General features: G+C 44.0%; 2 protein-coding genes across 5 annotated transcripts in view; one reads left to right on the plus strand and one right to left on the minus strand.

Moving 5' to 3' along the window:
* The window catches only part of ZNF181 (zinc finger protein 181), a 103,711-nt gene that overhangs the window by 23,562 nt on the left and 52,902 nt on the right, over nt 1–27,247 (plus strand). For 2 of the 4 annotated variants that reach the window (XR_013410463.1, XR_013410467.1), the window contains exon 6: nt 5,936–6,264. The exons of 1 other annotated variant lie outside the window; for it this stretch is intronic. The gene's annotated coding sequence lies outside the window, so the exon portion shown is untranslated. Of the gene's footprint in view, nt 1–5,935; nt 6,265–10,565; nt 12,745–27,247 lie in introns of those variants that run through there. One more of the 4 variants, XR_013410466.1, reaches the window with a different exon arrangement.
* On the minus strand, nt 965–16,186 carry ZNF599 (zinc finger protein 599). The gene is made up of 4 exons (XM_001092675.5): nt 15,762–16,186; nt 12,030–12,156; nt 9,931–10,026; nt 965–2,885 (listed from the first exon to the last, which is right to left on the minus strand). The coding sequence occupies exons 1-4, from the start codon at nt 15,777–15,779 to the stop codon at nt 1,360–1,362; spliced, it is 1,767 nt and encodes a 588-aa protein (XP_001092675.3). The 5' UTR covers nt 15,780–16,186; the 3' UTR covers nt 965–1,359.

A 27,247-nucleotide genomic window follows, 5' to 3' on the forward strand; every position in this document is an offset into this window, starting at 1 on the left:
ACTCCTGAAGTAAAAATTGCCAGATGTTGATATGGCACCCTCAGAAATACCTTCCTCTTCTGCAGAGTAAGTTGCATCAACCTCTTCCTTAGTTTTCTGGGGGTAAGTCAAAGTCAAGAAGTTTAACCATACAGTGTGCTGTCCCATCTTGCAGCTCCATCAAAAGTACATTTTTAATCTTTTTTTTAATCTTTAATGTTTTTCCCCCAGGACTATCTTTATTGGCATGACTGTACTGTATCATATAGGTGTTCACAGTACCATTTACCATATGAGTACTGTACAGTTTACTATGTTTATTGTATATGAATACTGTATATGTGTACTGTGTGTACATAATTAAGAGGTAAGGCAGTATAATATACTGAGTACATTACACAAACATGCTATAATTAAAATATTTTTATTATAAAGAATAGTAATTATAATTATTCAAGAAACACTGATAAGGTGTCTTTAAACAAACAGACAAACAAACAAACAAATACCCATAGAAGAAAGTTATATGTTGACTGCTTGATAAAAATGTTTGGATCCAAGGCTTATAGAAGCTAATCCTGTATTTCCTCTAGCAACAATCATTCAGCATTCACTAATTCAGTGTGCACAGAAAATTCACAGAACCTAACTACCACGAGTAACAATTCACTGCATATATATATATAAATGAATGTGTGTACATGTGCACATGTGTTACATATTTCATGACTCAAGCCTTTATATTTCTCACAAAGACTTACACTCCCTCAAGGGTAGAGATGGCAGTTTTGGAACAATGAATACTTCTAATAAATGTTGGCAGAGCTGCCCTCAATGGTCCAATTCTCCTTAGAGAGAGATATATATATATCAGACATATAAAGGGGATGAGACTTTTTCAATGTCTTATTCCCTGTTCCATCCCCCAACCCGCCAAATGACAAACTGTCATAAACAGGGAAATTGGAAACAAGTTATGCACGTCTTTTTCTTTTCTCTTCTAGATTGTTTCTTCCATCTCTCATTATTTTAAAATATGCTTGAGATGGATTTATAGTATTAATAAGAGGAAAGTTGTTGCTGACATTTTACCTAAATGCATGTTAACCACCAGGTCTCTCCTCTCTATTATTCTCAGGTACAGTGTAAGGCTCTAAACTGGGTCAATCTTTAATATAATTCTTTGGATGATAAGTGATTACCTGCCATAAAAAGATTTCACAGGGACAATTTTGTTTCTCGTTAGTATAAATTCTCAGATACTAAGACATTTCTCTAGCCAAAAGATTTCCCTCAATAGTTACATTCAAAAGGAAAGGTATGTCACCACTATGAGTTCACTAAAGGCGAACACACTTGTAAAAGTCCTTCCTGTATCTTTTAAACTCTGGTATGAATCTTTCGATGGTGAGTGAACGATGAACTGTGGCTGAAGGTCTTTCCACATTCATTGCACTCAAAGGGTTTCTCTCCAGTATGAGTTCTCATGTGCTGAGTTAAAGCAAAGTTGTCACAGAAGGCTTTCTCACATTCTTTGCATTCAAAGGGTTTTTCTCCAGTGTGGATCCTCTTATGCCGAACAAAATTTGCAGGTTGGGTAAAAGCCTTCCCACATTCTCTACAAACATAGGGTTTCTCTCCAGTGTGAATCCTCATGTGTCGAGTGAAGGAAGAGCTATAGTAAAAGGCTTTTGCACATTCTTTGCACTCCAAGGGTTTTTGTCCACTGTGGGTCCTGTTGTGTCGAATAAAAACAGAATGGTGTGTAAAGGCCTTTCCACATTTACTGCACTCATAAGGCTTCTCACCAGTGTGAATCCTCATGTGTTGAATTAAGGAAGAGCTGTCACAAAAGGCCTTCCCACATTCTTTGCACTCAAAGGGCTTCTCTCCGGTATGGGTCCTCTTATGTCGGATGAAAGTGGAGCGATGAGTAAAGGCCTTTCCACATTCACTGCACTCATAGGGTTTCTCTCCAGTGTGAATCCTCATGTGCTGAGTGAAGGATGAGTTGAGGCAAAAGGCTTTTCCACATTCTTTACATAAAAATGGTTTTTCTCCCGTGTGGGTCATATTGTGCTGGATAAATGTGGAGCGGTGCGTGAAGGCCTTTCCACATTTACTGCACTCATAGAGTTTCTTTCCAGTATGAATCCTCATGTGTTGAGCAAATGAGGAACTGTAGTAAAAAGCTTTCCCACATTCTTTGCATAAAAAGGGTTTTTCTCGAGTGTGAGTCATATTATGCTGGATAAAAGAAGAGCGGTGGGTGAATGCTTTGCCACATTCTTTGCACTCATAGGGCTTATCTCCGGTGTGAATACGCTGGTGCTCTGTGAGGTGAAACCTGCGTTTGAAGGCTTTCCCACACTCAATACACTTATATGGCTTTTCCCCAGTATGAAGCCTCATATGTCGAATGACATCAGCCATATAACGACAGGCTTTCCCACACTCATTGCACTCATAGGGCTTCACTCCAGCATGAATCTGTTGATGCCGAACAAGGGCCCACTTCTTGCTAAAGCCTTTCCCACATTCCATGCATGTGTAAGGGTTATTCCTTGCATCAATTATGGGGTCTTTTTCTGGTCGTTGAGAGTCATGTTCATGGACAGCATCTTGTGGAGTGACTCGTTCCTGTAAAACCCTTAAGCCCAGACTATCATCTGGCTCCAAATCGTCATGTTTATAGCTCAACTTCCCAGGGCATATCTCTTTGTGCGGGTTTGTTCCTGGCCTCAAGTTCCCTTCCTGAATTTCTATTAGCTTTTCCTCATCTCTAGCTTGCCCAAACCTGGAATCTCTTGAGGATCTCTGTGCCAGAAATTCCTGGAAAGAGAATTCCTCAGAGAAGGCCAGCTGAGAAACAGTAGGCTCTGTAGTCTTGGGTTTTGCTTTTTCACCTGAAGGAAATCCAATATAAAAAAAACATTAGTGATGTCAACATAGAACAAACAAAATCACTATTTTAGCAGAAGAATGAAGGTGACAACAGTGTCTCTGATGTCTACTGCATTTTTTTTTTTTGAGTCTCGTTCTGTCGCTCAGGCTCGAGTGCCGTGGCACGATCTTGGCTCACTGCAAGCTCTGCCTCACGGGTTCACACCATTCTCCTGCCTCAGCCTCCAGAGTAGCTGGGACTACAGGCGCCTGCCACCACACCCAGCTAATTTTTTTATTTGTAGTAGAGATGGGGTTTCACCATGTTAGCCAGGATGGTCTCGATCTCCTGACCTTGTGATCCGCCCACCTTGGCCTCCCAAAGTGCTGGGATTACAGGCGTAAGCCACCACACCTGGCCGCCTACTGCATTTTTACATCTCTCAAAACCAGGCTTGCAAATTCTTTCTTAATTCTTGGACTCTTGAGATCTTTAAAAGGAAACCCAAAGGAAAAGCAAGGGCAGAGGACAGAGAATCTGGAATGGAGACAGCTCCTCACTCTCCCAAATGAGGGAGATTGGGCAGACTAATAATTACAATGTGTGTGATGAATGTGCTCTGACAGAGGCAGTCTCATGGCACTATGGCAATGCAGGGAAGGTATACTTAACATGGCCCAGAAGAGAGACAGAGAGGGATCAGAGGATGTCTTGGATCACAGCACCAAGAAAAGGTGCTATGTGAGCTTTCTTTAAAAAGAGGAGTAGGAGTTCCCAGACAGAGGAATTAGGAGGGAAACTTTGGCAGATGAAAACAGAATGTACAAGGGTTGAAAGTCTTGAGAGAATGCTGATTGCTGAATAATGTAAATGGAATGAGATGATGGAGATGAGGATGGAAAGGCAGGCAGAGACAGAGAAGAAACATATTCTCAGGATCCTTGCCTGTAAAAGTGAGGAGGGTGAGAAGCATCTGGATGAACATAATGAGTCCACAATGTCTGAGTAAAGACTAAGTGAACATACACAAAATAGGTAAGATCTACATGAAGAAAATTATAAAACTTAATGCACTAAAGATCTATATGAAAAGAGATTAATCAATATAAAGTTGTCACTTCTCCCTAAATTCACTTCTAAATTCAGTACAACATCAGATAAAATCTCAATAGGGTTTTTCATAGATATTGACAAGCTGACTGTGGATAGAGACCAGTCAGCTAATACAGAGACTAGGATAACTCTGAAGAATAAAGCAGGGGACTTATCCTATGAGGAATTAGTATTATGATGAAACTATATGCATTCAGGCAGTGTGGTTAGGCATAGATATAAGACAAACGGTGAAAGGGAAAAATGAAATGGAGAACTCAGAAATGTATATATGTAACTTTGATATATGATAGAAGCAGCAGAGAAGGCCATTGGGAAAAGGAGGAACCATTCAATAAATGGATTTAGAACAATTATTTGCCACATGGAGAAAAATGAAATAATATTCCTACCTCATACCACATACAGAATTACCTCCAGAGTGATTAAGATCCAACTGTCAGAAGCTAAACATTAAACACAAAATAAAAATGAGTATCTTTTGAGAAAGATTTCTAGAACAAGATATAAAAGCATTAATCATAAATGAAAAATTTGACTACAGTAAATATAATAAACAAAAAAGCAAACAAACAAAAAAGGTAACGTTAGTATCAGATAGCAAAGACCTAAGAAAATGAGACAAAGAGGGGCATCACAAGATAAAGAGAAGACCATGGCACTAGGAAGACAAAATCATCTTAAATCTGTATGCACCAAACACCAGAGCCTCAAAATACATGAACCAAAAACTGAGTTGAAAGGGGAAATAAACTCACAATTATGGTTGGGAACTTCACTCCACCCCAAAATGAAAAATGAACATATTATGCACTGATATTCCACAGAAGATATACATTGACCAATCAACATGTGTTCAACTTTCTTGGTAATGGGGGAAAAACAAATTAGGACCACAATGAGATGCCCCATTTTATACTCACTAGGTTGAAAAAACTAAAGGACCTGACAGCATCAACTATTGAAGAGTATGGTGTTCTATGAAATCGTTCAGATACGGCAAGGGAAGTGAAATGGGTATAACCATTTTAGGAAACAACAGAGCATTATCTAGTAAAATTCTTCTTTTGCTTATCTTATAATCCAGAAATGCCAGTCCAAGGAACTTTACTAAGAGAAACTCCTATAGATGTGTCTGAGGTCACATATATGAATTTATGGCAGCATTGTTTATGAGAACAAAAAACAATAAGCAAACATTTTTAAGCTCTCCCTGAAAATGAATACATTGTGTTATATTCATGCAACTGACTATAGCAGGAAAAAAATGAGTGAACTACAGCTATATGCATCATGAATGTTAGTAACTTACTGTTGAGTAAGAGTGAAAACCCTAGAAGACAATATAAACCACAATACACTTTTTATAATGTTCAAAAAAAGCAAAATACACACACACAAGAATACAATGTAACAACCTTTTATTTTTTTAGAAGGTTTATCAGTTTTAAATGGCATTATAAAAAGATATATAGATATGTTAAATTTATTTTTCTGACTTTTATTGTGATAAAATATAAAATTCACCATTTTGAGATGAAACAATCTTAAAAAGTAATGGGAAGACAAAGATAAAGTGGGCAAATATTTTAAATCACTCAAATTACCAAAACTGACAAGCAAAATCAGAATATCTGAATAGCCTATATTTATGGAAAAAACCTGAATTTTCCTACAGAATAAGCAATGGAATAACAAATCTTAAATTGGCCATGTATGCAAGGGAGGCAGCACAGGAATGGGAAAGGAAAGAAACACATCAACAGATGCAGGAAGCAGGTAATGTTCTTGTACTTGGCGAAAGTTTGTAGGTGTTCATTGCGATCTTTTTAAAGGAGGATGAATAAATAATAAAATGCAATGAAAGAAAATAAAACAAAAAACCAGGACACGCATTGACTAATGACCACAATGTGTCATAAATCACTATTTATCATTTTTCTAATTCTGCACACCTAGGGACAATTATGAAAGTCAGAGGGGGGTCCAGGTGTGGTAGCTCATGCCTGTAATCCCAGCACTTTGGAAGGCCAAGACAGGCAGATCACTGAAGGTCGGGAGTTCGAGACCAGCCTGGCCAACATGGTAAACCTCTTGTAAGAAGAGACACTAGAGAGCTTCCACTGTGTGTGAAGGCACCGAGGGAAGGCCATGTGAGCACAAAGTGAGAAGACAGCTGTCTGCAAGCTGGGAAGACAAACCTTATCAGAACTCAACCATGCTGGTACCTTGCCCTTAGACTTGCGGCCTCTAGACCTGAGAGAAAATACATTTCTGCTATATAAGCCATGCAGTCTATAGTATTTTATTACAGCAGCCAGAGCAGACTAACATACTTTTCTAAGACTCACTTTCCTCATCTGAAAAACTGGGATGTTCTGTTCCTGCCTACAAGCTGTTAGGAGAAAAAGCATATAAAACATTTGTTTGTGGCTGGGTGTGGGGGCTCACACCTGTAATCCCAGTGCTTTGGGAGGCTGAGGCAGGAAGATCACTTGAGGCCAGGAATTACCAGCCTGGCCAACATAGCAAAACCCCATCTCTACTAAAAATACAAAAAAATCAGCCAAGTGTGGTGGTGTATGCCTGTAATCGCAATTAGGAGGCTGAGGCACAAGAATCACTTGAACCCAAGAGGCAGAGGCTGCAATGAGCTGAGATTGTGCCACTGCACACTAGCCTAGGCGACAGAGTGAGACCCTGTCTGAAAAAAAAACAAAAACCAAACCAAAGTTCATTTGCGTGACAAAGGGTAAATGTTTGGTAAACTGTAGACCACTGTCTATTATCATTATTATAGTTGAATTTAGCAATCAGGATGGCAACAGTGACCTGGGTAAGAACATATTAAGTGCTGTGGTGCTGAGCAACACCACTACCAGGCATCAAGGAATAAAGGGAAAGACACCAACTGCTCAGGCGTATGTGGAACAATGAAGGCTCTCATACATGGCTGGTGGAAATGTGAAATGGTGAGTTACTCTGAAACTGGTGGTTTCGATTAAAGCTAATCTATGCCCACACTTGATCTGGCCAGTCCACTTGTATGTATATTCCCCACAGAAATATGAGTTTATATCCAACAAAAAATAAAATCAAGAATATTCGTAAGAGTAGTCTTCATAATATTCCAAAAATGGAGACCAAATCAAATGTCCATCAATAGGAAAATGGGTCTATGTAGTCTATTCATTCAATGATGGTAATGAACTAACTCCAACGATATGCAACCACATGAATGAATCTGAGTCATAAAGATTATCGAAAGAAGTCAGGACAGAGTATATACTGGAAGGTTCTACGTATATGCCTTCAAAACTAATGTATGGTGATAGAGTGTAAACACTGGCTACTTTTGTAGAAGGGGATACTGACAAAGAATGAGCACAAGGAGCCTGTTAAGTGCTGAAAACACTGTATTTCTTGAACTGTGAGGTGGTTTCTCTGACTTGTACATATATAAAATTTTAAAGAAATGAAACTTTATGATTTGTACACTTATTATGTATAAATTGCACCTCAGTACAAACATAAGGGAAAAAATAAAGGAAGGTCTTGTGTAGATGTCTCTTCAAAGAATGAGAAGACTCCTCCAACAAGCTTGGCTATTCAGGTGAAATAGAGTCAGCAATATTTAGATGCTGCTGGAGACGTAAGAGCATTAAAAAAAAAAGTTTCCCCCAGGTATCAGAAACATCATCATTTTTTTAAATGTTGAGTACAGCGGGGATGAAAATATAGAAGAGGCAGGAAATAAGTGAAGAAGCATGTTCCCTGATGCAGCAGAGAGATTCATGTATGGCTTCTCATGATCCCCAAGTCATGGTGTTCACACCCTTTTGTAGTCCCCCTTTAGAATATTGGCAGGACCTCAATTTGCTTCTAAAGAATAGAATATGGCAAAGATGATGGAATGTGCATGATAAAATATATGTAATTTTATAAGACTGAAGCATCAGTTTTGCTGGAGTCTCACATAGTGGCTTGATTTGAAGAAGTGAGCTGACTGTGATGAGCTATGAGCTGCCTATGACAGTCCTGAGAGGACCTGGCTAAGCTGTGCCCGGACTCCCAATCCATAGGTGGGAGATAATAAATGAGTGATGTTTCCAGCTGCAGGGTTTGTGGTAATATTGTTACATATGAATAGCAGTAGATGGCTAATACACCTGAGAAGGCAGAAAGTGTAATCTAGATTATGCTGGAGAAATTAGCCATGGCTAGGATGAGAACTCTTCCACGGAAGTGAGAAGGAAGTTGCAGGATGAGTCAGATGCACGTGACTCAGTAAGTGTCAAAAAACAAGAAAATCAAGTGTGTAGGCTTTATTCATAAAGTAGGTCAGATGCTCTGACATCAGTGGCAAGGGAGGCGGTGATACATGGAATATGTGAGTGGATGCAGATATAACACACAGGGCTGACCAGAGGCACAGAGCACATGTGGGGAAAACAGTGAGGAATATGGCAGCATTATGCAGGCAAGAGATAATCACTTGGCCTAGAGTACTAATGCTGGAGCTGATGGAACTGGTGAAGGTGAGGGATTCAGGAGACATGGATGATGTAAAGCGGTCAAGATTCGGGGATGGCTGGATATTGGGTATGAGGGAGATGGAGGTATTGAGGGGTTGTCCACGTTTGTTTTTAGCCTTCTCCACTCACTGAAAGGGGCATTAGCTGAAAATGGGGAGATCATGAGGTCCTTTTGAAGCATGATGAGTGTGAGGTGTCTCTGAGACATTCAAGTGAAGATGTGGAACTGGGGAGAGGGGTGAAAGCTGGCTGAGCAGGCAAGAAGGACATTAGAGGGGCGAGATGGTGAATCTGCAGTGTCACAAATCCAGCTGCTTGATGGCTCCAGCTCCCTTTGGCAGCCCAGATGTGGGACTGACAAAGGCAATCATCACCTTGAGGTTTTAGAAGACAGGAGGGCCAGAAAACAATAGGGCTAGGGAGTGCTTCTGGGTATCTGATACACAAATGAAAGGATGGATGGATGGATGGATCAATAAATGACGGGCTGGAGAAGGTGAAAAATGGTGGGATGCAGAGTGTAGTTTGAAATAGTAATCTGCAGGAAAAGAAAGGACTGTCTTCTGAATGCAGAAGAACGTCCGAGCTATCACTATTCCTTATGACTAACACTACATGAATATTACTAACAGGTAACTTCTGTTGAGCCACTCTGGGTCAGGCAGTGTGTTAGGCAGTTTCCTGTTATGCAGTCACATTCCCAAACAACCCAGTCATGCAGAAACTATCATCACTATCTTTCAAATGTAGGCTAAGTTTATCAGATAAGTGTATGTTCACTATACCCATGGGCTCTTCTCCTTGGGCATAAAAAAGCTAAACCACATTTCCCAGCCTGATAAAACGTGTATCCTAATACCTAGTTCTTGTCAATGAAATGTGAATGGAAGTGATGTGTGTGTGCAAGTGGAAGTGACTACTGCCCACCTCTCCCATTCCTCTTGGCCGGGGCAACCTTAAAGCTGCATATTGACAACAGAATGCATGTGATCCCTAAATAAATACAGGTACACGGCTTTCCCGCTGACCCACACTGGACTATGGCATGGATGAAAAAACTAAACTAAACTAAATCTGTTGAGTCGCCAGGATTTTGGAGTTTATTTTTCAGAGAAGGTAAATAACTCAGCCTAACTTATATACCAAAGGCACAGTGACATCACACAACTTCTCCAGAGTCATGAGGCTAGTGAGTGGCAAATCATTAAAGCCTAGAATCTGTCTCCTACTGAGCATATTCCAACCTGAATAAAGATGAAGAGTGTGTGATGGAGTGGGAAGATGGGGAACCATGGGGTCAAGGGCTCCATGACCACTCAAGACCACAAAATAGCTGCCCATGGCATTTCAGACACAGTGATGCCTGGGTGGTCTGCAAGCTGCCCTGATACTCGCTGCCAGACTCTCAAAGTCACCAACCTGCACAAGTGCTTTGGGAGAGGCCTCTCTTCACTGTCCACAGGTCCTGTCCATGTTCCAGTAGGTAGATCAGCTCTGGTTTGGGAACAGGATGCCCTGTGCATGGAGAAACAACTGGAGTATGGTATATAGGTAAAGACAAAAAGAAAAGTCTGAGGTGGAAAGGAGTATATACATTTAACATACTGCAACGAAACCCCAGAAGGGGCCCTCCCCCACCTCACCAAAACTATTTCCTAATTAACCTAAGCTAGTAGGATTCAACCACCCTGTGCATCAAAACTACCTAGCAACACCCAGTTCCAAAAACAGAATAAATTAAAACAACTCTCTGAGCAGAAGGACTGAGCACTGGTAGTTTTTAAAGCTCCCCAGGTGATTTTGGTGCCCATGATGGTTGAAAAACACAGGACTAAATCGCCTGATGAATGGCATCTATTGATAGTTGTGTAAGGCAGGCCAGGGACTGAAGCTGAACATGGAGGCCTACTGCCCCACAAGGGTACTGGCCAGGGCCCTAGACTGAGGAGAGAAAGCAGATAGAGAACTGGGTTAGCATGGATTGGCATCGACCAAGCCAGGAGCCAGCAGCACCTCAGGGCTTCTCATCAGGTGAAGTAATAAATTATTTTCAGGGTGAAACTGGCAGGAGGTGGTCTTCTTCCACATGCAGCCACACACATTTTGCCAACTGGGAAGGCTAAAAGACAGAAGACTCTGGAGAGAAGTCAGTGACTGACGCACCAGGACCCAGAAGCATCAACTGGAAAATCTTGTCCTGGCATGCATCCAGCTGTCACTTAGCAAATGTTCACCACAGGATTATGCACACTTCCATGCCACACGCACACTCAGCAAACGTTCTGCCATATGCCTGGCACTGAGCTGGGTGATGAGCAGTGTTAAAGGGGAATCAGGCCTGCCTTCATCTCTGTTAAGGAATCAAGCACCCTGCTCCCACACGGATGCTGCTCATGTCGGTCCCTCCTCCTGGAATGCTGTTCCCCATACATCTCCTTTTCACAGCTAATCACAGTTGTCATAAAATAACACCGCGTTTACTTCATTAATGACTCATCCCTTGTGGGGACGCAGGGCTGGGAGAGCCCAGTGACGGTAACCATTTGAACATCTGAACGAAGCGAGACCTTGGGCCTCCATTAATTTCTACTCAGACCAACTTCTGGGCAAACTGGCTATTAGACGTTTAGGTGGCAGAGCATTTGGTATTTATTAATTTGTTAAATGTAGCAAACACATGTGGAAGTTATTTTGTTTCCAGCTCTATTCTAAGCACTTTATGGGTATTAGTTAACTTGCTGTGACAGGTTACTATAAAAATGGCAAAATCAAAACGGTATCAGGTCCCAGCAAGTTCCTGCTGCCTGCTCGAGGCTGGGAGTTTGAGGCTACTCTTTCTACTGAGGAAGAAATTCACCAACAGCTACCGGAGTGTTAAAGATTCAGCCCTAAGCCAACACTCAACATTCAAGAGGCAGGAAAGAGAAAAGAAACAAAGAACAGCTTTCTCAGATAGCATACACCCATGCCATTTGAGAATGTGTCTATGCCCCCTTTACATAATCATCTGTAGCAGCAGAGGAGCAAGGCACAGGCCTTAGGAAGTAAGGGTTACCTGTGCAGGTGCCAGGGGCCAAATAGACTTTTCAGCTGAGACTGTGTTGCTGAGAAAGATACCAGCAGCACTGATAACAAGCACCTTCTTAGTACCTGTGTCAATCACCCACTGCTTGCAGAACTTCCCATTATCCACAGGTCCTGCTAACTGGGCTGTGAGGACATTTGACTCAACCAAGCTGGGCCAATTACCTTTTGTGGCAGTCTGGGATAAGCATATCAGACTGAGGCCAGCTGTGTTAGACAGCGGGATGAAAGTGTTGAGGAGGACTATGTTCCTTACACAACAATCTTTGATGGAGACGAAAGGAAACCCAGGAAGAGGAGGTCAGACCACAACGTGCGGAGGCTGCAGGGATCAGGGAAGGGTGTGTCCTGAGGCTTCCAGACCAGCCAGGCCTAGAAAGGGTGGATTCAAAGAGGCTGTGGGTCCCCGACATGGGAAGGTAATGAGATCTTACCCAGTGAGACTAGGAGCCTGCAGGTCTCCAGCATCACCTCCTGGTACAGGGTCCTCTGGGCCAGGTCCAGGTGCCCCCATTCCTCTCCAGTGAAGGTCACAACCACGTCTTCAAATGATACTAATGCCTGGGAAGTCAAACAGAGGTGACAGGTGGCTGTGGAGCTATTAGGTGAAATTACAGCCCATTTCTTGGTTACTGGCAAAGGGTCCAGAGGCCCTGAATCACTGAGCAACTCCTGAGAAGCACTGAGCTCTGTGGAGGAAGATGGTGCCGCTGACAGAATACAAAGATGTGGGAGAGAAAAGCCTCCTAGGTTGGAAACCACTGGAAAATGATACAAGACAATGATAATCCCATATGACTGTGAAGAGCAGACAGTAACATCCTAGGACGTTAGAAGAATGGGGAAAAATAAGAATTCAAACAATAATCACAGCAGCAGTAGCTGAGCCTCACTGGTCTGCACCATTTGCCTGCACCCGAGGGCTTTACATGCTGTGTTCAAGCAACTAAATGTCTCCAGGTCTGGAATCAGGCTCCTGAAGTTTAGATCCAGCCTCTTGAACCAACCCATGCCAGATGTGTGACCTTGGAGAAGTCTCTTAATTTCTTGGAGCCCCAGTTTCCACATCAATACATTAATAGTTCCCACTTCAACAGACTGCTGTGAGAATTAATGAGAAAACATTCTAAAGCAAACATGGCAGTGCCCAGCACGTGTTACAATGTGTTTGTCAATTTCAGTAATCATCCTATAGCCCATGATGTAAATGCCATCATCATCTCCATTTCACAATCAGCAAATTGAGGCTCAGAGTCAAGTCACTCAGAGGTGTATGTCTAATAAGCAGAAGCAGGATTTGAAGCCACATCTCTCAGGTCCAGGATCTATGAGTGTGACCCCTGTACTCCTCCATCACCACAGTGAATCCACAGTGACAAGTGCTAAAAATATTTCCTATAATTTTTACAATGAAAACAATTTCAGCCACTCCTGAAAATACTTCCATAGATATGGAAGGAAGAGCAGAGCCTTTCTTTGCCTCATAGAAGAGGTACCTGAAGAGGTGCCAGCTGCCTAGGGCTTAGGAGGGCTCAAACAAGGTTTCCCTGCCTTCAGGCAGCTGGGGCTTGCAGACTCCCTGGAATATCCCACAATGAGCAGCAACCTGTTCTTTTTCTTCCTGAGCCACGATTAGCACATTTCCCTTAGGTACCAGGTAACACTAGTGGCCAAGGGCAATGCAGGCTGTGGCTCTAAGAACCTGGGCAGTTGCCTTAAGCACCTTGTCTGTCCTGGGTGAGAATGAGATGTTGGCACGATGATCATGAGATGATCACACAAGATACATGTCAGCAGGTGACAAGCCCTGGTGTCATTCTACGTCTCCTCATGCCTCTGCCTTTGTCCATACAGTTCCCCTTGCCAGAAAGGTTCCCCTAAGACCCCTTCATTCCAATGCCCACCTACTAGAGAGAGGCCTGCACCTTCCCCTTGCAAAGTGTACTTTAGCTGTCGCCCCAAGGGATCTCCAATCCACTGTGGGTGAAATACTGGTTAAAAATGTAAGCTTTGGCAGGGCGCGGTGGCTCAAGCCTGTAATCCCAGCACTTTGGGAGGCCGAGACGGGCGGATCACGAGGTCAGGAGATCGAGACCATCCTGGCTAACACGGTGAAACCCCGTCTCTACTAAAAAAATACAAAAAAAATAAGCCGGGCGAGGTGGCGGGCGCCTGTAGTCCCAGCTGCTCGGGAGGCTGAGGCAGGAGAATTGCGCGAACCTGGGAGGCGGAGCTTGCAGTGAGCGGAGATCTGGCCACTACACTCCAGCCTGGGCGACAGAGCAAGACTCCGTCTCAAAAAAAAAAAAAAAAAAAAAAATGTAAGCTTTTGGCTGGGCACGTTGACTCATGCCAGTAAGTACTTTGAGAGGCCAAAGTGGGAGGATTGTTTGAGTTCAGGAGTTCGAAGACAGCCTGGGCAACACAGTGAGCCCCTGTCTCTACAAAAAAAATTAAAAAATTAGCTGGGTGTAGTGGCACACACGGGTAATCCTAGCTACTCGGGAGGCTTAGTGGGGAGGACTGCTAGTGAGCTGTGATGCGGCCACTGCACTCCAGCCTGAGCAACAGAGCTAGACCCTCTTTCAAAAAATAAATAAATAAATAAATAATGTAGGCCTTTGTGCTCGACATACTGGATTGTTTCTGTTACTTGTGACCTATGCAACCTTCGGTAGTTAATCTGAGTCTCCAGTTCCTCTTCTGTAAAGAAAGGAAAATGAAAGAATTTTACTCTGACAAGAAGGGCATTAAATAAGATAATACGCAGAAACTGCCTCTCAGCACATAATGAGTGTGCTCAGTGAAGACCAGCTATTATTTGTTGCTGTTAGTATTTTTCCTATTTGCTCCGGTAGCACCCTAGGAGAGATCAATGCAGCACACATCCAGGAGAAGGCTTGCAGAGATCTGGGGACAATGTGACAGGGAAAATTGTACGAGCTTGGCATGTGCAGGAGAGAAGAATGGGAGGGCAAGTGTCCTGGTGGACTGGGCAGTGACTCTGCAGCCATGGTGGGGTGTGGGGTGGGGTTGGGTTAGATTAAATCTAAGTAGGATGGGAGCCCCAGAGGGTAGAATCTCATTCATTAATCACTTATGGACTAAGTGGTACAGGCCCAGAACAGAACAGTTTTGGGGCTGGGGATGGAAAACAGAAGCTCACCTTCCGGGGTTAGGGGACAGATCCTCAGCAATAAAGCAATAAATTTATCCTCAAAAATAAAATCAAGATAAAGTCAGAAGACTCTAGAAAACAACACAAGAGTGAGAAGACCACAAAGACTGGGAGTGATGATGAAACCAGGGAAGCTCTCTCTGAAGAGACCCTGGAACAAGGTTAGATTGAGGTTAGAGAACAGGCCAGGTGAGGAAAAATGAATAGACAACTCTTGAAGGTGATCAGTTATGAGGAGTAAACAGTGTGACATGCTGGAGAGTAACTTGGGGCCTGTTATGTGCTCACATTCCAAGAGACACACATTCACGTACACTGTCATTAATGAATATTGAACTGGATTTGCTTTTTAAATACAAGAGCATGTGTTAAACAGGAGCACGGATTCACTGCTGTTAGGCGGCATGCCAGATTCATTTGTAATAAACAAAGCATCCACAAAGACAAATCCAATGAGCTTCTTGCCTTCTAGCCTCCTGCCAAAAATGCTGCTCCCGCCTCACCTCTTGCCCTCGAGGCTCTCATTCCCTCTCCTAGCTTTTGGTAGGGCCAGACTTCCGCTGGAATGATTCCCTAAAACAACAGCAGGACCTGGGAAGTCCTTCTTCAAAGACGGCACCTAGAGTGATGCTCTCCGAGCACTGAAAGGGGACCACGTCACAAGCGTACCAGCTCCAGTTCCCTCCACAGAGAAAATTATTGAGACTCGCATTTTAGACCCGAGGGAATGGAGGCCGAGGGCAGCGAGGCGACAGCTCAAGGTTAGAGCCAGAAACAGGGACCTGTCCTTCCAACTCCTGTCCTGGATTCAGGACCCTGGGTAGGAAGTGATTAGACCTGCCCTCTCACTTCACCCTCTCCCGGGATCTCCATATACTAGGGCATCAAAAGCGAGAAGCGCAGAGTCCCGAAATCCGCCGTATTACAGAGGATAGGTGCGTGCGGGCGGTGACTCCAGCGCGCGCGGGCTGCGGAACCCTCCACTCACCAACGCCGGCGCCGCCATAGGCCCAGGGGGCGGGGTGAGGCCGTGAGAGTCGGCGAGGAAGCCGGTCCTGCTGGCTCGGCCGACCCCGGGCTCCGGCTCTGGGCTGCGAGGGACCTCAGTCCTCGCCGCCGTGTAAAATGCGCACAAGGTTCGCGGCGCCGCCTCTGCGCGCCGTGGGGACACAGGGCTGGCGCCAAGGCCCCAGGAAGCGTTTTGCAGACACTTGTGGGGGTGAGATCGCGGCTGACATAAAAGCGTGTAAGTGGGTCCTATCCTCCTCACTGTCCGTCTCTACTTGGTCTCGAAAAGTGACCCCTGTCTGGCGTTGTGGCCGGTGTAGCGTCGGTAACAACAGCATCCTCAACCTCACGGCGTCACGCCGGAAGTCCCGCCCACGCCGCTACGGGAAACGCCCCTCTGCGCTTTCCGTCTATGGCTTGGGGTTGGCTTCCGTCCCTTGTAGCACTGCCTTCTGGGTAATGTAGTTTGACAGAATCCGAGTGGTACCTGGAGCGCACTCTGTTCTCGGTGACGCGGCTTCTCAAGGTTCCCAAGAAAGGGATTGGCTTCACCTCCTCGTAAAGGATAGGCACACAGATTTCCGTGGAAATCATCTGGAAATTATCTGAGGCAATGACCCACTCTCATTGGGTAGCCCTGCTCTGCAGAGGCAGTCACAGAGCTGTAACACTGCCTTTTCAATAAAGCTGTTTTCTTCTACCACCGGCTTGCCCTTGAATCCTTTCCTGGGTAAAGCCAAGAACCTTCACAGGCTGAGCCCCACTTTGGGACTCACCTGTCCTGCATCAGTTTTATATTTTATACTTCAGTCTGTGATCCACTTTGAGTTAACTTTTGTAAAAGATATTAGGTCTAGGTGGGGGTTGTTTTGTTTGGTAGAATAGGACGAATGTGTAAATATAATAATTACAAACAGCTATAAATTATCCTACTAATAATCTGAGGAATTTGGTTAGTTGTGATTTCCTGTTTTGCAATCATTTATTAGAATCACAGGAATGGCAGTGAATTAATCAATAGAAACAACGTCTGCCTTGCTAATTAGGTTATACAACTTCAGAACTTTTTTTTTTTTTTTTTTTTTTTTTTAGTTTTTGAAGAGATGAGGATCTCGTTGTGTTGTCCAGGCTGGTCTCGAACTTCCAGCCTTAAGCAATCCTCCTGCCTTGGCCTCCCTAACTGCTGGGATAACAGGTGTGAGCCACCGTGCCCAGCCTAGACCTTTTCCCATATTCACTACACTCATGAGAACTTTTATCCGAGTGAACTCTCTGATGTTTACTGAGGTTGGGGCTTTGGATAATTTCTCATATTTGCTGTACTCATAAGGTTTTTCTGTGGTGTGAACTCTTTGGTGTTGAAAGAGATCAGAGTAGTAGCTGTCAAATTTAACCACTGCTCCAGATGGAAAGTCAGGATCTCCAACTCACATCTCTTAGGAGATGCACTCATAAGACCTTTCTCCACCGTGGATTTGCTGATGTTGAATAAATCTCACTTGCTGTTGAAAGGGTTTAATTTTCTCTCAGACTTTTCTTTAGTGTGAACTCAGATGCATATTGAGAGTAGAGGCTTGTCTAAAGAATTCCCCATATTCTCTACACCCATAAGGCCTTTCCCCAGTGTGGACTCTCTGGTGCTATACAACTGTGAAATTGTGGCTGAAGGCATTTCCAAGTTGACTGTATTGGTAATGCCTTTGCACAATGAGAAAGGCCGCTGCACATGGTATGCTCTTGTGTGGCTCCCCCATTCTAGGAGTGACCTGATGCTGGAGAAAGCCTGCTGTGGCTAGAAAGTCCCCATCCTCCCTGCGTGGGAAAGGCTCTTCTGATGTGTGGTTGCTTCGAGTCTTCACAAGCAAGGTCCTCCCCTACTCCTTTCTGATGGACTTCTCTATATTCTCTGCACCTGTTGCTGGGGAAGGTTTACACTCACTCAGAATCTTCTCCACATACCACATGTGTATGATGATTTCTGCCCTGGGTGTGTTACTTGGTATCCAGCCAGGTGCAAAGTGTCTTTCAAGAGTAGACCACATGGCCAGGTGCAGTGGCTTATGCCTGTAATTCCAGCACTTTGGGAGGCTGAGGTGGGAGAATTACTTCAGGCCAGGAGTTTGAGACTAGTCTGGGCAACATGGTGAGACCCTGTCTCTAAAAAAAATTTTTTTAAATAAGCTAGGTGTGGTGGTGTGCACTTGTAGTCTCAGCTACTTGGGAGGCTGAGGTGGGAGGATTGCTTGAGCCCAAGAGGTTGAGGCTGCAGCTGTACCAATGTACTCCAGCCTTGGTGACAGAGTGACACCCTGTGCAAGAAAGAGAAGAGAAGAGAAGAAATTAAGGAAGGAAAGAAGGAAGGAGAGGGACAGACAGAAAGAAAGAAAGAAAGAAAGAAAGAAAGAAAGAAAGAAAGAGAGAAAGAGAGAGAAAGAAAGAGAAAGAAAGAGAAAGAAAGAGAAAGAAAGAAAAAGAAAGAAAGGAAGGAAGGAGAAAAAAACAGGGAAAAAGAAAAGAAAAAAGAAAAAGAGGAAGGAAGGGGAAAGAAGGAAGGGAGAGAAAGAGAAAGAAAGAAAAATAAAGAAAAGAAAGAAAAAAGAAAGAAAGGAAAGAAGGAAATGAAAGAAAAGAGAGAAAGAGAAACGAAGGAAGGGAGAGAAAGAAAGAAAGAGAAAGGAAGGAAGGAAACGAAAGAAAAGACAGAAAGAGAAAGGCAGAAAGAAGGAAAGAGAAAGAAAGAAAAGAAAGAGAAAGAAAGAAAGAAAAAGAGAAGGAAGGAAGGAGAAAAAGAAAAAATAAAACCACACACATGGCAGGTGTAGGTTCTGGGTGAAAGGACTTGCCTGGGATTCTTGACACGTGACACTTTCTCAACATTATGGTCAGAGAGAGAGCTCTTCCTTACCTTCCAATCCATGCCAAAAAGCTGAAAGCAATGAAATGCTGGTACAATTCTTGTTAGCTTTAGTGGGAGAAAACAGCCCCATCACAAAGTCTGACCCAGGAATGAGCCTGTGGAATTGTCAGTAAGACAAAAGTGCTGAGGAAGCGGGAGGAACCATCTGCTGGGCAGTAGTAAGACTCTCAAGGTGACAGAATAGAGGAGGCTTTAACAGTACCACGATCTTCCCAGAGCCAAGAATACCAGGATGCAGTGCAGACGTGATAGAGGCAGGGTCTCCAGCTCACTTCTCCATAAGCACCCTCCAGCAGGGCTTTGGCTGCTGGTAAAACATGAGCCCTAAAGGTGTGTCCAGGCCCAAGAAAAATGCAACTGCACCTGAGTTGCTGGTGTTGAGGGACTGTTAATGGAAACGCACATCTCACAACCCATGAATTGTAGGCCAGTGTTGGAGAGCACTCCAGAGTGAGCAGTGGAGAGGGTGAGACGTGGAGACCAGGATGTGGGGGGCATCCTGGGGCCCAGTGTCAGAATAGAAATGACAAGTGGATAAAGTTTCAAGAATGGGGAAGGAGTGATATGGATGAGGTATGGCCATTAGCTTTGGAACCCAAACAATGGTGAACAGGGACAGGTTACTGATAATGTGAACCTAGTCCTGATGTCACACTCTCCTCTTCCTACTTCCCAAGGCCAAGACCCCTCTAACCACCTCTTGTCATGGTTGTCACGGTGTCTGCTCTGTTCAGGCACCCAGGCCTATTCCTCCATCTCCAGTTGGGCAACTAAATGGTTGAGGCCACAGGTTCCGCATCCATGGATTCGACTAACTGTGGATTAAAAATACTTGGAAAAAAATGGTTGCCTTTGTACTAAATAAGCATAGGCCTTTTTTTCTTATTATTCCCTGAACAATACAGCAGCACAACTATTTACACAGCACTTACATTGTCCTGGGTATTGTAAGGAAGCTAGAGATGAGTTAAAATATATGGGAGGAGTCAATGTGTAGGCTATATGCAAATTCTATGGCACTTTATATTAGGGACTTGAGCATCTGTGGATGCAGTATCTGTGCAGGATCCTGGAACCAATGCCCCATGGATCCCAAAGGGCGACTGTGTATGATTTCTCCTCCACACTCAATACTCTCACCTCCTCTTTTATGTGACAATCCCATCCAGTCACTGTCCCCATCTCAATGTTAGAATTTTGGTTCATATCCTAACCTAAGATCTGAAGGCTATGAACAAAATGGTAAGTTATTTGTCACCACTCACTCCCAAAATATAATTGTGACAAACAGGATACCAAGTGAAAGACCCTAGACAAAAAGCCATGCACACCATGTGAATCCATACATGTAACCTTCAAGAAGAGGCCAATCCAATGTATGGGGAAGGAAATCAGAACAGTGATGCCTTTTGGGGGAACTGACTGGGAGATGCAGAGGGAACCTGCTAGGGATTGAGAATGCCTGATAGCTTGATCTAGTGGAAGTTACTATAAGTGGGGACACAGATTAAATATGAATTGAAATGAACACTTAGGACTGAACATTTTGCTGAGGTATGCCTTATGGTATACCTCAAATTAACAAGCATATTAAAACAATAAGTCATGCTCAAAAATGTTATTGTTCTCTTTGGGCAGCAGCTTCCTAGAGGGAAGCCAATTGGGTCTAGAGTCAGCAGCTTTGGGGAAAAGTCCACACTTTACCAGGGATGTTGTGAGGACTATCAGTGGAGCAGGGAGAGTGCCTGGAACAGGGCCTGGCACAGGGTCAGTGCTCAGGGGACGTTGGCTGTGACCATTCGTATAAACTGCTATTCTTTAAGTTGACATGCATTTTGTTTACTTAAATTGATTTCTTCATAAAGGGAATCTTGTATTACTTATAAAAGAAAAAACTAGTTTCACTTTTCACAAATCAGTTTCCATCAAAATACAACATTGAAATAAAAAGAGTGCTGTAAGTTCTGGTAAGCTTATGTGGCCTACCTTGTGCATCTGATGTAGGTGAACCTCAAAATTGGGGCTCAGCCCAGGAGGGTTCTTGGTTTTGCTCTGGAAAGAATTCAAGAGCAAGCTGACAGAGCAAAGTGAAAGCAAGTTTATTGGGGCCACAGAGGGCAGGAAAATGGCTGCTCCGTAGTAGAGTAGTAACAGGAGCCCACGTGGATCACTGGCTAGCTATATTTACGGCTATTCCTGCATTGTATGCTAAATAAGAGCTGGGTTATTCACGAGTTTTCTGAAAAAGGGATGGAGGTTCCAGTAACTGAGGGTTCCTCCCTTTTTAAAATCATATGTATTAGTCAGTTTTCACGCTGCAGATAAAGACATATCCAAGACCAGGCAATTTACAAAAGAAAGAGGCTTATTGGACTTACAGTTCCACATGACTGGGGAGGCCTCACAATCATGGCAGAAGGCAAGGAGGGGCAAGTCACATCGTATGTGGATGGCAGCAGGCAAAAAGGGAGCTTGTGCTGAGAAACTCCCGTTTTTAAAACCATCAGATCTTGTGAGACCCATTCACTATCACAAGGAACACAGGAAAGACCCCTCCCCACCGCCCCATGATTCAGTCATCTCCTACTGGGCCCCTCCCACAACATGTGGGAATTATAGGAGCTACAAGATGAGATGTAGGTAGGGACACAGAGCCAAACCATATCACCACATAAGGTGGCTTCTGGGAGTTGCATGGCATTTGTAAACTGTCACGGCACTGGTGGGAGTTTCTTTTAGCATGTTAATGAGTTATAATTAATGTATAATGAGCAATGAGGGCAACATCTTGGTTTTAGCTGGCTTTGGCCAGTCTCTTTGCTACATCCTGTTTTGCTCAGATCCTGTTTTGATCAGCGGGGCCTTGTGACAGGTGCTCAGAAAACAAGTCCCACTGATCTTCACCTCATTCCTCCCTCAGAGATTATATACTCCTCCTTAATCTTTTTTTTCTTTTCTTTTTTTCTTTTTTTTTGAGGCAGAGTCTTGCTGTGTCACCCAGGCTGGAGTGCAGTGGTGCAATCTTGGCTCACTGCAACCTCCGCCTCCTGGGTTCAAGCGATCCTCCTACCTCAGCCTCCCAAGTAGCTGGGATTATTACAAGTATATGCCACCATGCCTGGCTAATTTTTATATTTTTAGTAGAGACAGAATCTCACCATGTTGGCCAGGCTAGTCTCAAACTCCTGATCTCAAGTGAGCTGCCTGCTTCAGCCTCCCAAAGTACTGAAATTACAGGTGTGAGCCACCGTGCCCAATCTTTCCAAGTTTTTAAGAGGGCTAAATATCTTGGGTGAACAGGGGAGCCATTCTTTTCCTCTGTGGGAAAGGGTAATACTTTATTTCCTTATTCTTGGAGAGCTTTTTGAACCTGGCCCAAGTTGATAGTAGGAGTAAGCATTTTATGCCTCCTCATCAAACAGGAGGTCTGAAGTTAAAAAGGACCTCCCATAGGTCATATCAAATGGGCTAAGATTTAAGGTTCCCTTTGGAACTATCATATGCACAAAATGGCTATGGGTAGGAGAGGACCCCAGGGTCTCTGGACAAAGTTTTGCTAGTGTCCTTCTGAAAACATGGTTGGCTTTTTCTACCTTACCAGAGGATTGAGGCCTCTAGGAGGAGGGAAGGTGATAGCTAATGCCTAAGGCTGAGGAAACCTACTGAGTTGCCTTAGCTGTGGAGAAAATCCATTATCACTTAGCAAACTTTTTTGTAATCCAAACTTTGGGAGGATTTCTTTAAGTAAGAATCTGACTTGGCAGGCTGAGGCAGAAGGATCACCTGAGCCCAGGAAGTTGAGGCTGCAGCAAGCCATGACTGCATCACTGCCCTCCAGCCTGGCCAACAGAGCAAGACTCTTTTCTACCTGGTGATAGTTCCTATAAGTACTAGCAAATATTTGAGTCCCCTCTAAAATGGCATCTGGGTGCAATCTGTTTGCCAGTCTTCCCCAGAGTATGTTCCTTGGTGTTGTACAGGTTTGAGGAGGAGAGAGGTACAGGGTTGCTCCCTGGATCATCTTGGGCACAGAGTTCACAGGCCCTGGTGACCCTTTTACAGTCTGGGACAGTCGCTTCCTTAAGAATATTTGGGAAACCGATTTGAAGAGAGACTGTCACCCAAATGTGAGAAGTCATGGAAATGCCAAATTGTTTTCCATGGCTCAGTCTTGGGGAGAAAGTTTGTTGTTTCCTAGTAACTGCCCTGAGGGGTTCTTTTTCAAGCCTTTTTTATTCAGCCCATTTATTATAATTTCCTTAGCTGTATAGTATGGGACCACTGACGTGGGTGGAGCATTAGATATTAGTGTAGTGGCCTGTAGTATCCATCTTCCTTTAGCTGTGGCCTTGTTGTTCTGTCTGCCAGGGCATTTCCCTTAATAATGGAGGGGTCTCCCTTTAGGTATCCCCTGCAATGATTAACCACTATTTCCTTTGAGAGTTGATCATCTTTACATAAAGCCAAATCTGACATAGAAAAAGGCACATGTACTCTGATTGTCCCCCATCTCTGTCTGCTGCCTAATGGACATAGGTTTGAATTTAGGGGCTGCTGTGGGGTCCCAATCCTGGCAGTACTGATAAGGCTTACTTCCTCAGGCAGCAGGGATATAGGTGGATAATGGGGAGGGATGCCTGATGACCATGAGGAGGGATTTCGCACTGGAGAACTGGTGGGAGTCCCTCCCAGATCAGAGCTGGGGCACTGAGGAAGCTCTGGGGGTGGGGAGGTAAGGCCTCCTAGGGCGATTAGCTTGGAGGGGTCATCTAGGGTGTCTGGAGTGGCTTCTTGGTGCCTTAAAGTGACATGACCCAGGCACATTCTATAACTATCCCTTAAGTCAGGATCCTCATAGAGGGCCATGAAAGCCTATACATAGGGGATTTCTCCCCATTTTCCTTCCCTTTTACAGAATAAATACAATTGTAACAGTATTATAGTGCAAAGAACCATTTTTAGAGAGACTAAAATGGTCTCTCTAGACCTAGAAATTTTGGGGGAGAACAATTTTCTTGGTCTCCCAATTTGTGTTGGTCCCAAATGGTGTTGCAATATAAAATTAATTTCCTTTCTTTAAGCTGTCTAATTTGAATTTGCTCCAATTGCCTAAAAAGCACCCTGGCATCAAGTCCTCCAGGAGTCCTCTGTAGAGGAAAACTACAGACAGAAGTTTTTCTAAGTCTAGCGAGAGCCCAGTTATTTTTTTTCTTTCAAATTCTCATCTCCCTTTTTCCTCAAGAAAGGGCAATTGCCACCAATCCCTTCAAAGAGGGCACGATTACAGTCAGCAAGGGTGCCGCAAAGCTGAATTGTGAGATATGGGTGGGCAGCAGAGTGATGACTGTATCCACTAGTAAATGGATGCGACGAGGTGTTTTCACAGGCAAGAAGTAGAGAAGGAGAAGGGAGAAGTGAAAACAGGGTGACAGAATTCTAGTACTCTGAATTCCACAAAAAGTTAAGAAATCATCTTGGTTTTGGGCAAAAGAAGGATTAGAAGAGGTTACCCAAAACGGGCGGTATGACAAAGGCTAACAAGGTGCCAAAAGCCAAAACCCCGGAGCATCTGGGTATTGGTCAATGAGAATGCCTCCAAACCAAATGCCAAAAACCCCCAGAGCATCTAGAGGGTGACCAACAGTGAACTCCAAAGGCACAAGATCGAACACAATTAGGACCACAGAACAATGTGACTCTCGTGTCCCAGAGTCAGCACAATGGGAGAACCTCTTAAAATAACAACAAAAAAGAAAGAATTCATAACAAACAAGGAAAGTGTCCTGCCGTACACAGAATAGAAACAATTGCCCAAATAAATAGCCAAGGCAAAAACTACAAATGCAACCACAAAATAAATGTCAGCATGCATTTTGGCACTAAAAGTGGAAAAGAAAAATGGCCAGTCCTTAGAAAGTAAAGAGAAAAGGTCTGAGAGAAAGGGCAGCAAGGCAGGTTACAAAAGACATGGCTGGCCAGGCATGCTGTCATCTGAGACCCCATTCCCATTTCCTGGTCCACTCTAAAAGGTAAAGGGAGAGAGAAGAGAGTGAAAGGGAAAGTAAATCAGTTAAAGGAAAGAGCATGATATTGAGGGGAAACAAAGGGGACATTCACCCATCTGTGGAGGCCAAATGGTGCCCGTTGGTCTTTAATTTGGGGTCTGGGTGAAAACCTCCCTCAGGTCCCTTCAGTTTGTTAGTCCCTTTGTGGTCACCAGGAAGGATGATGCAGGTGAACCCCAGAGCTGGAGCTCAGTCCAGTAAGGTTCCTGGCTTCACACTGGAAACAATTCAAGAGCAAGCTGCTGGAGCAAAGCGAAAGAAGTTTATTAGTCCCACAGAGGGCAGGAAAATGGATGCTTCATAGCAGCATAGTAGCAGCAGCTCTCATGGAATTTTGGCTTGCTATATTTATGGCTGTTCCTGGATGATATGCTAAATAAAGGGCAGGTTATTAATGAGTTTTCTGAAAAAGGGGTGGGAGTTCCTGGGAATAAGGGTTTCTCCCCATTTTAAACCATATAAGGTAACTTCCAGGAGTTGCCATGGCATTTGCAAAGTGTCATGGCACTGGCAGGAGTTTCTTTTGGCACGCTGATGCATTACAATTAATGTATAATGAGCAATGAAGGCAGCCAGAGGTCATTTTCATCATGGTCTTGGTTCTAGTTTTTTTTTTTTTGTTTTTTTTTTTCTGCATTCTGTTTTGATCAGATCCTGTTTTGATCAGCAGGGTCCAGTGCTTGGAGAACAAGTCCTACCTTACTATGAGTTGGGGACTACTCGCTCTGCTTAAAAGTGAAATTTTTAAAATTAGGAGAGGTTGCCTGTAATCCCAGCACTTTGGGAGACTGAGGCAGGCAGATCACGAGGTCAGGAGATCGAGACCATCCTGGCTAACATGGTGAAACCTCGTCTCTACTAAAAATACAAAAACTTAGCTGGGCATGGTGGTGGGCGCCTGTAGTCCCAGCTACTCGGGAGGCTGAGGCAGGAGAATGGCGTTAAACTAGGAGGCAGAGCTTAAAGTAAGCCGAGATCATGCCACTGCACTCCAGCCTGGGCAACAGAACGAGACTCCGTCTAATTAAAAAAAAAAAAAAATTAGGAGAGGCATCAAAGACTCATCAAACCAAGACTGACAACAAGCAGAAAGCAGGAAAGGGAAGGAAAAAAGGAATTGCTTTCTCAGGATATCCATTCAATATAATGTCCTGTCCCATGGGGGATTGTGACCCTGGCTTTATGAAGCAAGGGATGATGCGTAGGTATTGGGGAAAAAATAAGCCTTTTAATGGAGACTGGGTAGTATAGAAAGTTGCCAGATGGCCTGTTTGACTCATGGATTTTTTAGAGAATGGCCTATCATTCACAGCCCCTGCTAACTGGGTTGTAGGAACACCTAATTCATCAAATCTTAACCATTAAGATTTTATCTGGGAATAAGGAACTGACATTGAAGCCAGCCTGTGCTAGGTATTAAAATGAGAGTGTGGGCTTGGTTTAATTCTTGGCTTAGTTCTTGAATTCAGTTCCTGTATTTGGACCCTCATGGTGCCTGGCTAGACACATGGAGACCAGGAAAGAGGAAGTAAGACAGAATCACAGAGGGAATTATGGGTAGAAGTCAGGGTGGTATCCAGAGGCCTTCTCTATCAGTGAGACCTGGAGTGAGAGGGTAAAAGAAGGCTCTCCCCACATGAGAGAGAGGTGAGCCTTACTCAGTGAGACCAGGAGCCCACAGGTCTCCACAAATATCTCCCCATACAGGGTCTTCTGGGCCTCATCAAGTTGCTCCCTTTCCTCCCAGGTTGCAATCATGGCCAAGTACTTGAGGATCAACAACACCTGGAAAATCAAACAGAGATGGACACATTAGCCTTGTGGTTGTTGGATGAGATTAGAGCCTGCAGCCTGGTCACTGGTAAAGATGCAGAGATACCCAAGGCCTGAATCACCTAAGTGATTACTGAGCACCTCTAGTAAGCTGAGTTCTGTGCTGTGCTCATTATAGAGGCAGATGTTGCCTTTAGAACTAGTACAATTGATCCAAAGAGAAAAGCCTTCAATGGGGAAGACACTGGAGAATGACACACGGTTAGAACAAGCCCATAGGCACTGCAAGGTGTAGACAGTCAGTGCTCTAGTATGCCAGAGAATGGGGAAATAATGATTAAATTTCCAACAATAATAGCAGCAGTAGCATCTCAGCCTAACTGGTCCTCATTATGTGTTGGCACCTTGCTGAGGGCTTCACGGGTTGTGGTTAAGTGTTTGAAAGTCCTAGCTCTGGATCCAAACCTCCAGGCTTCAGTCCAGCTTCTAGAAACTCAGACCTGCAGAGTGCATGATCTTGGGGAGGTCACTTCATTCCTTTTAGCGTCAGCTTCCCCACTGATACAATAATAGTTCCTACTTCACCAGGTTGTTGTGAGAATTAAAATGTTTCAAAAGCAAACACTGGAGTGACTGGCTTATGTAAGGACTGTGTGTGTGTGTGTGTGTGTGTGTGTGTGTTGTGTTGTGGTGTGTGTGTTTCTCTTATTT

This window comes from Macaca mulatta, chromosome 19 (assembly GCF_049350105.2).
Source record: "Macaca mulatta isolate MMU2019108-1 chromosome 19, T2T-MMU8v2.0, whole genome shotgun sequence".
In the NCBI taxonomy this organism is placed as follows: domain Eukaryota; kingdom Metazoa; phylum Chordata; class Mammalia; order Primates; family Cercopithecidae; genus Macaca; species Macaca mulatta.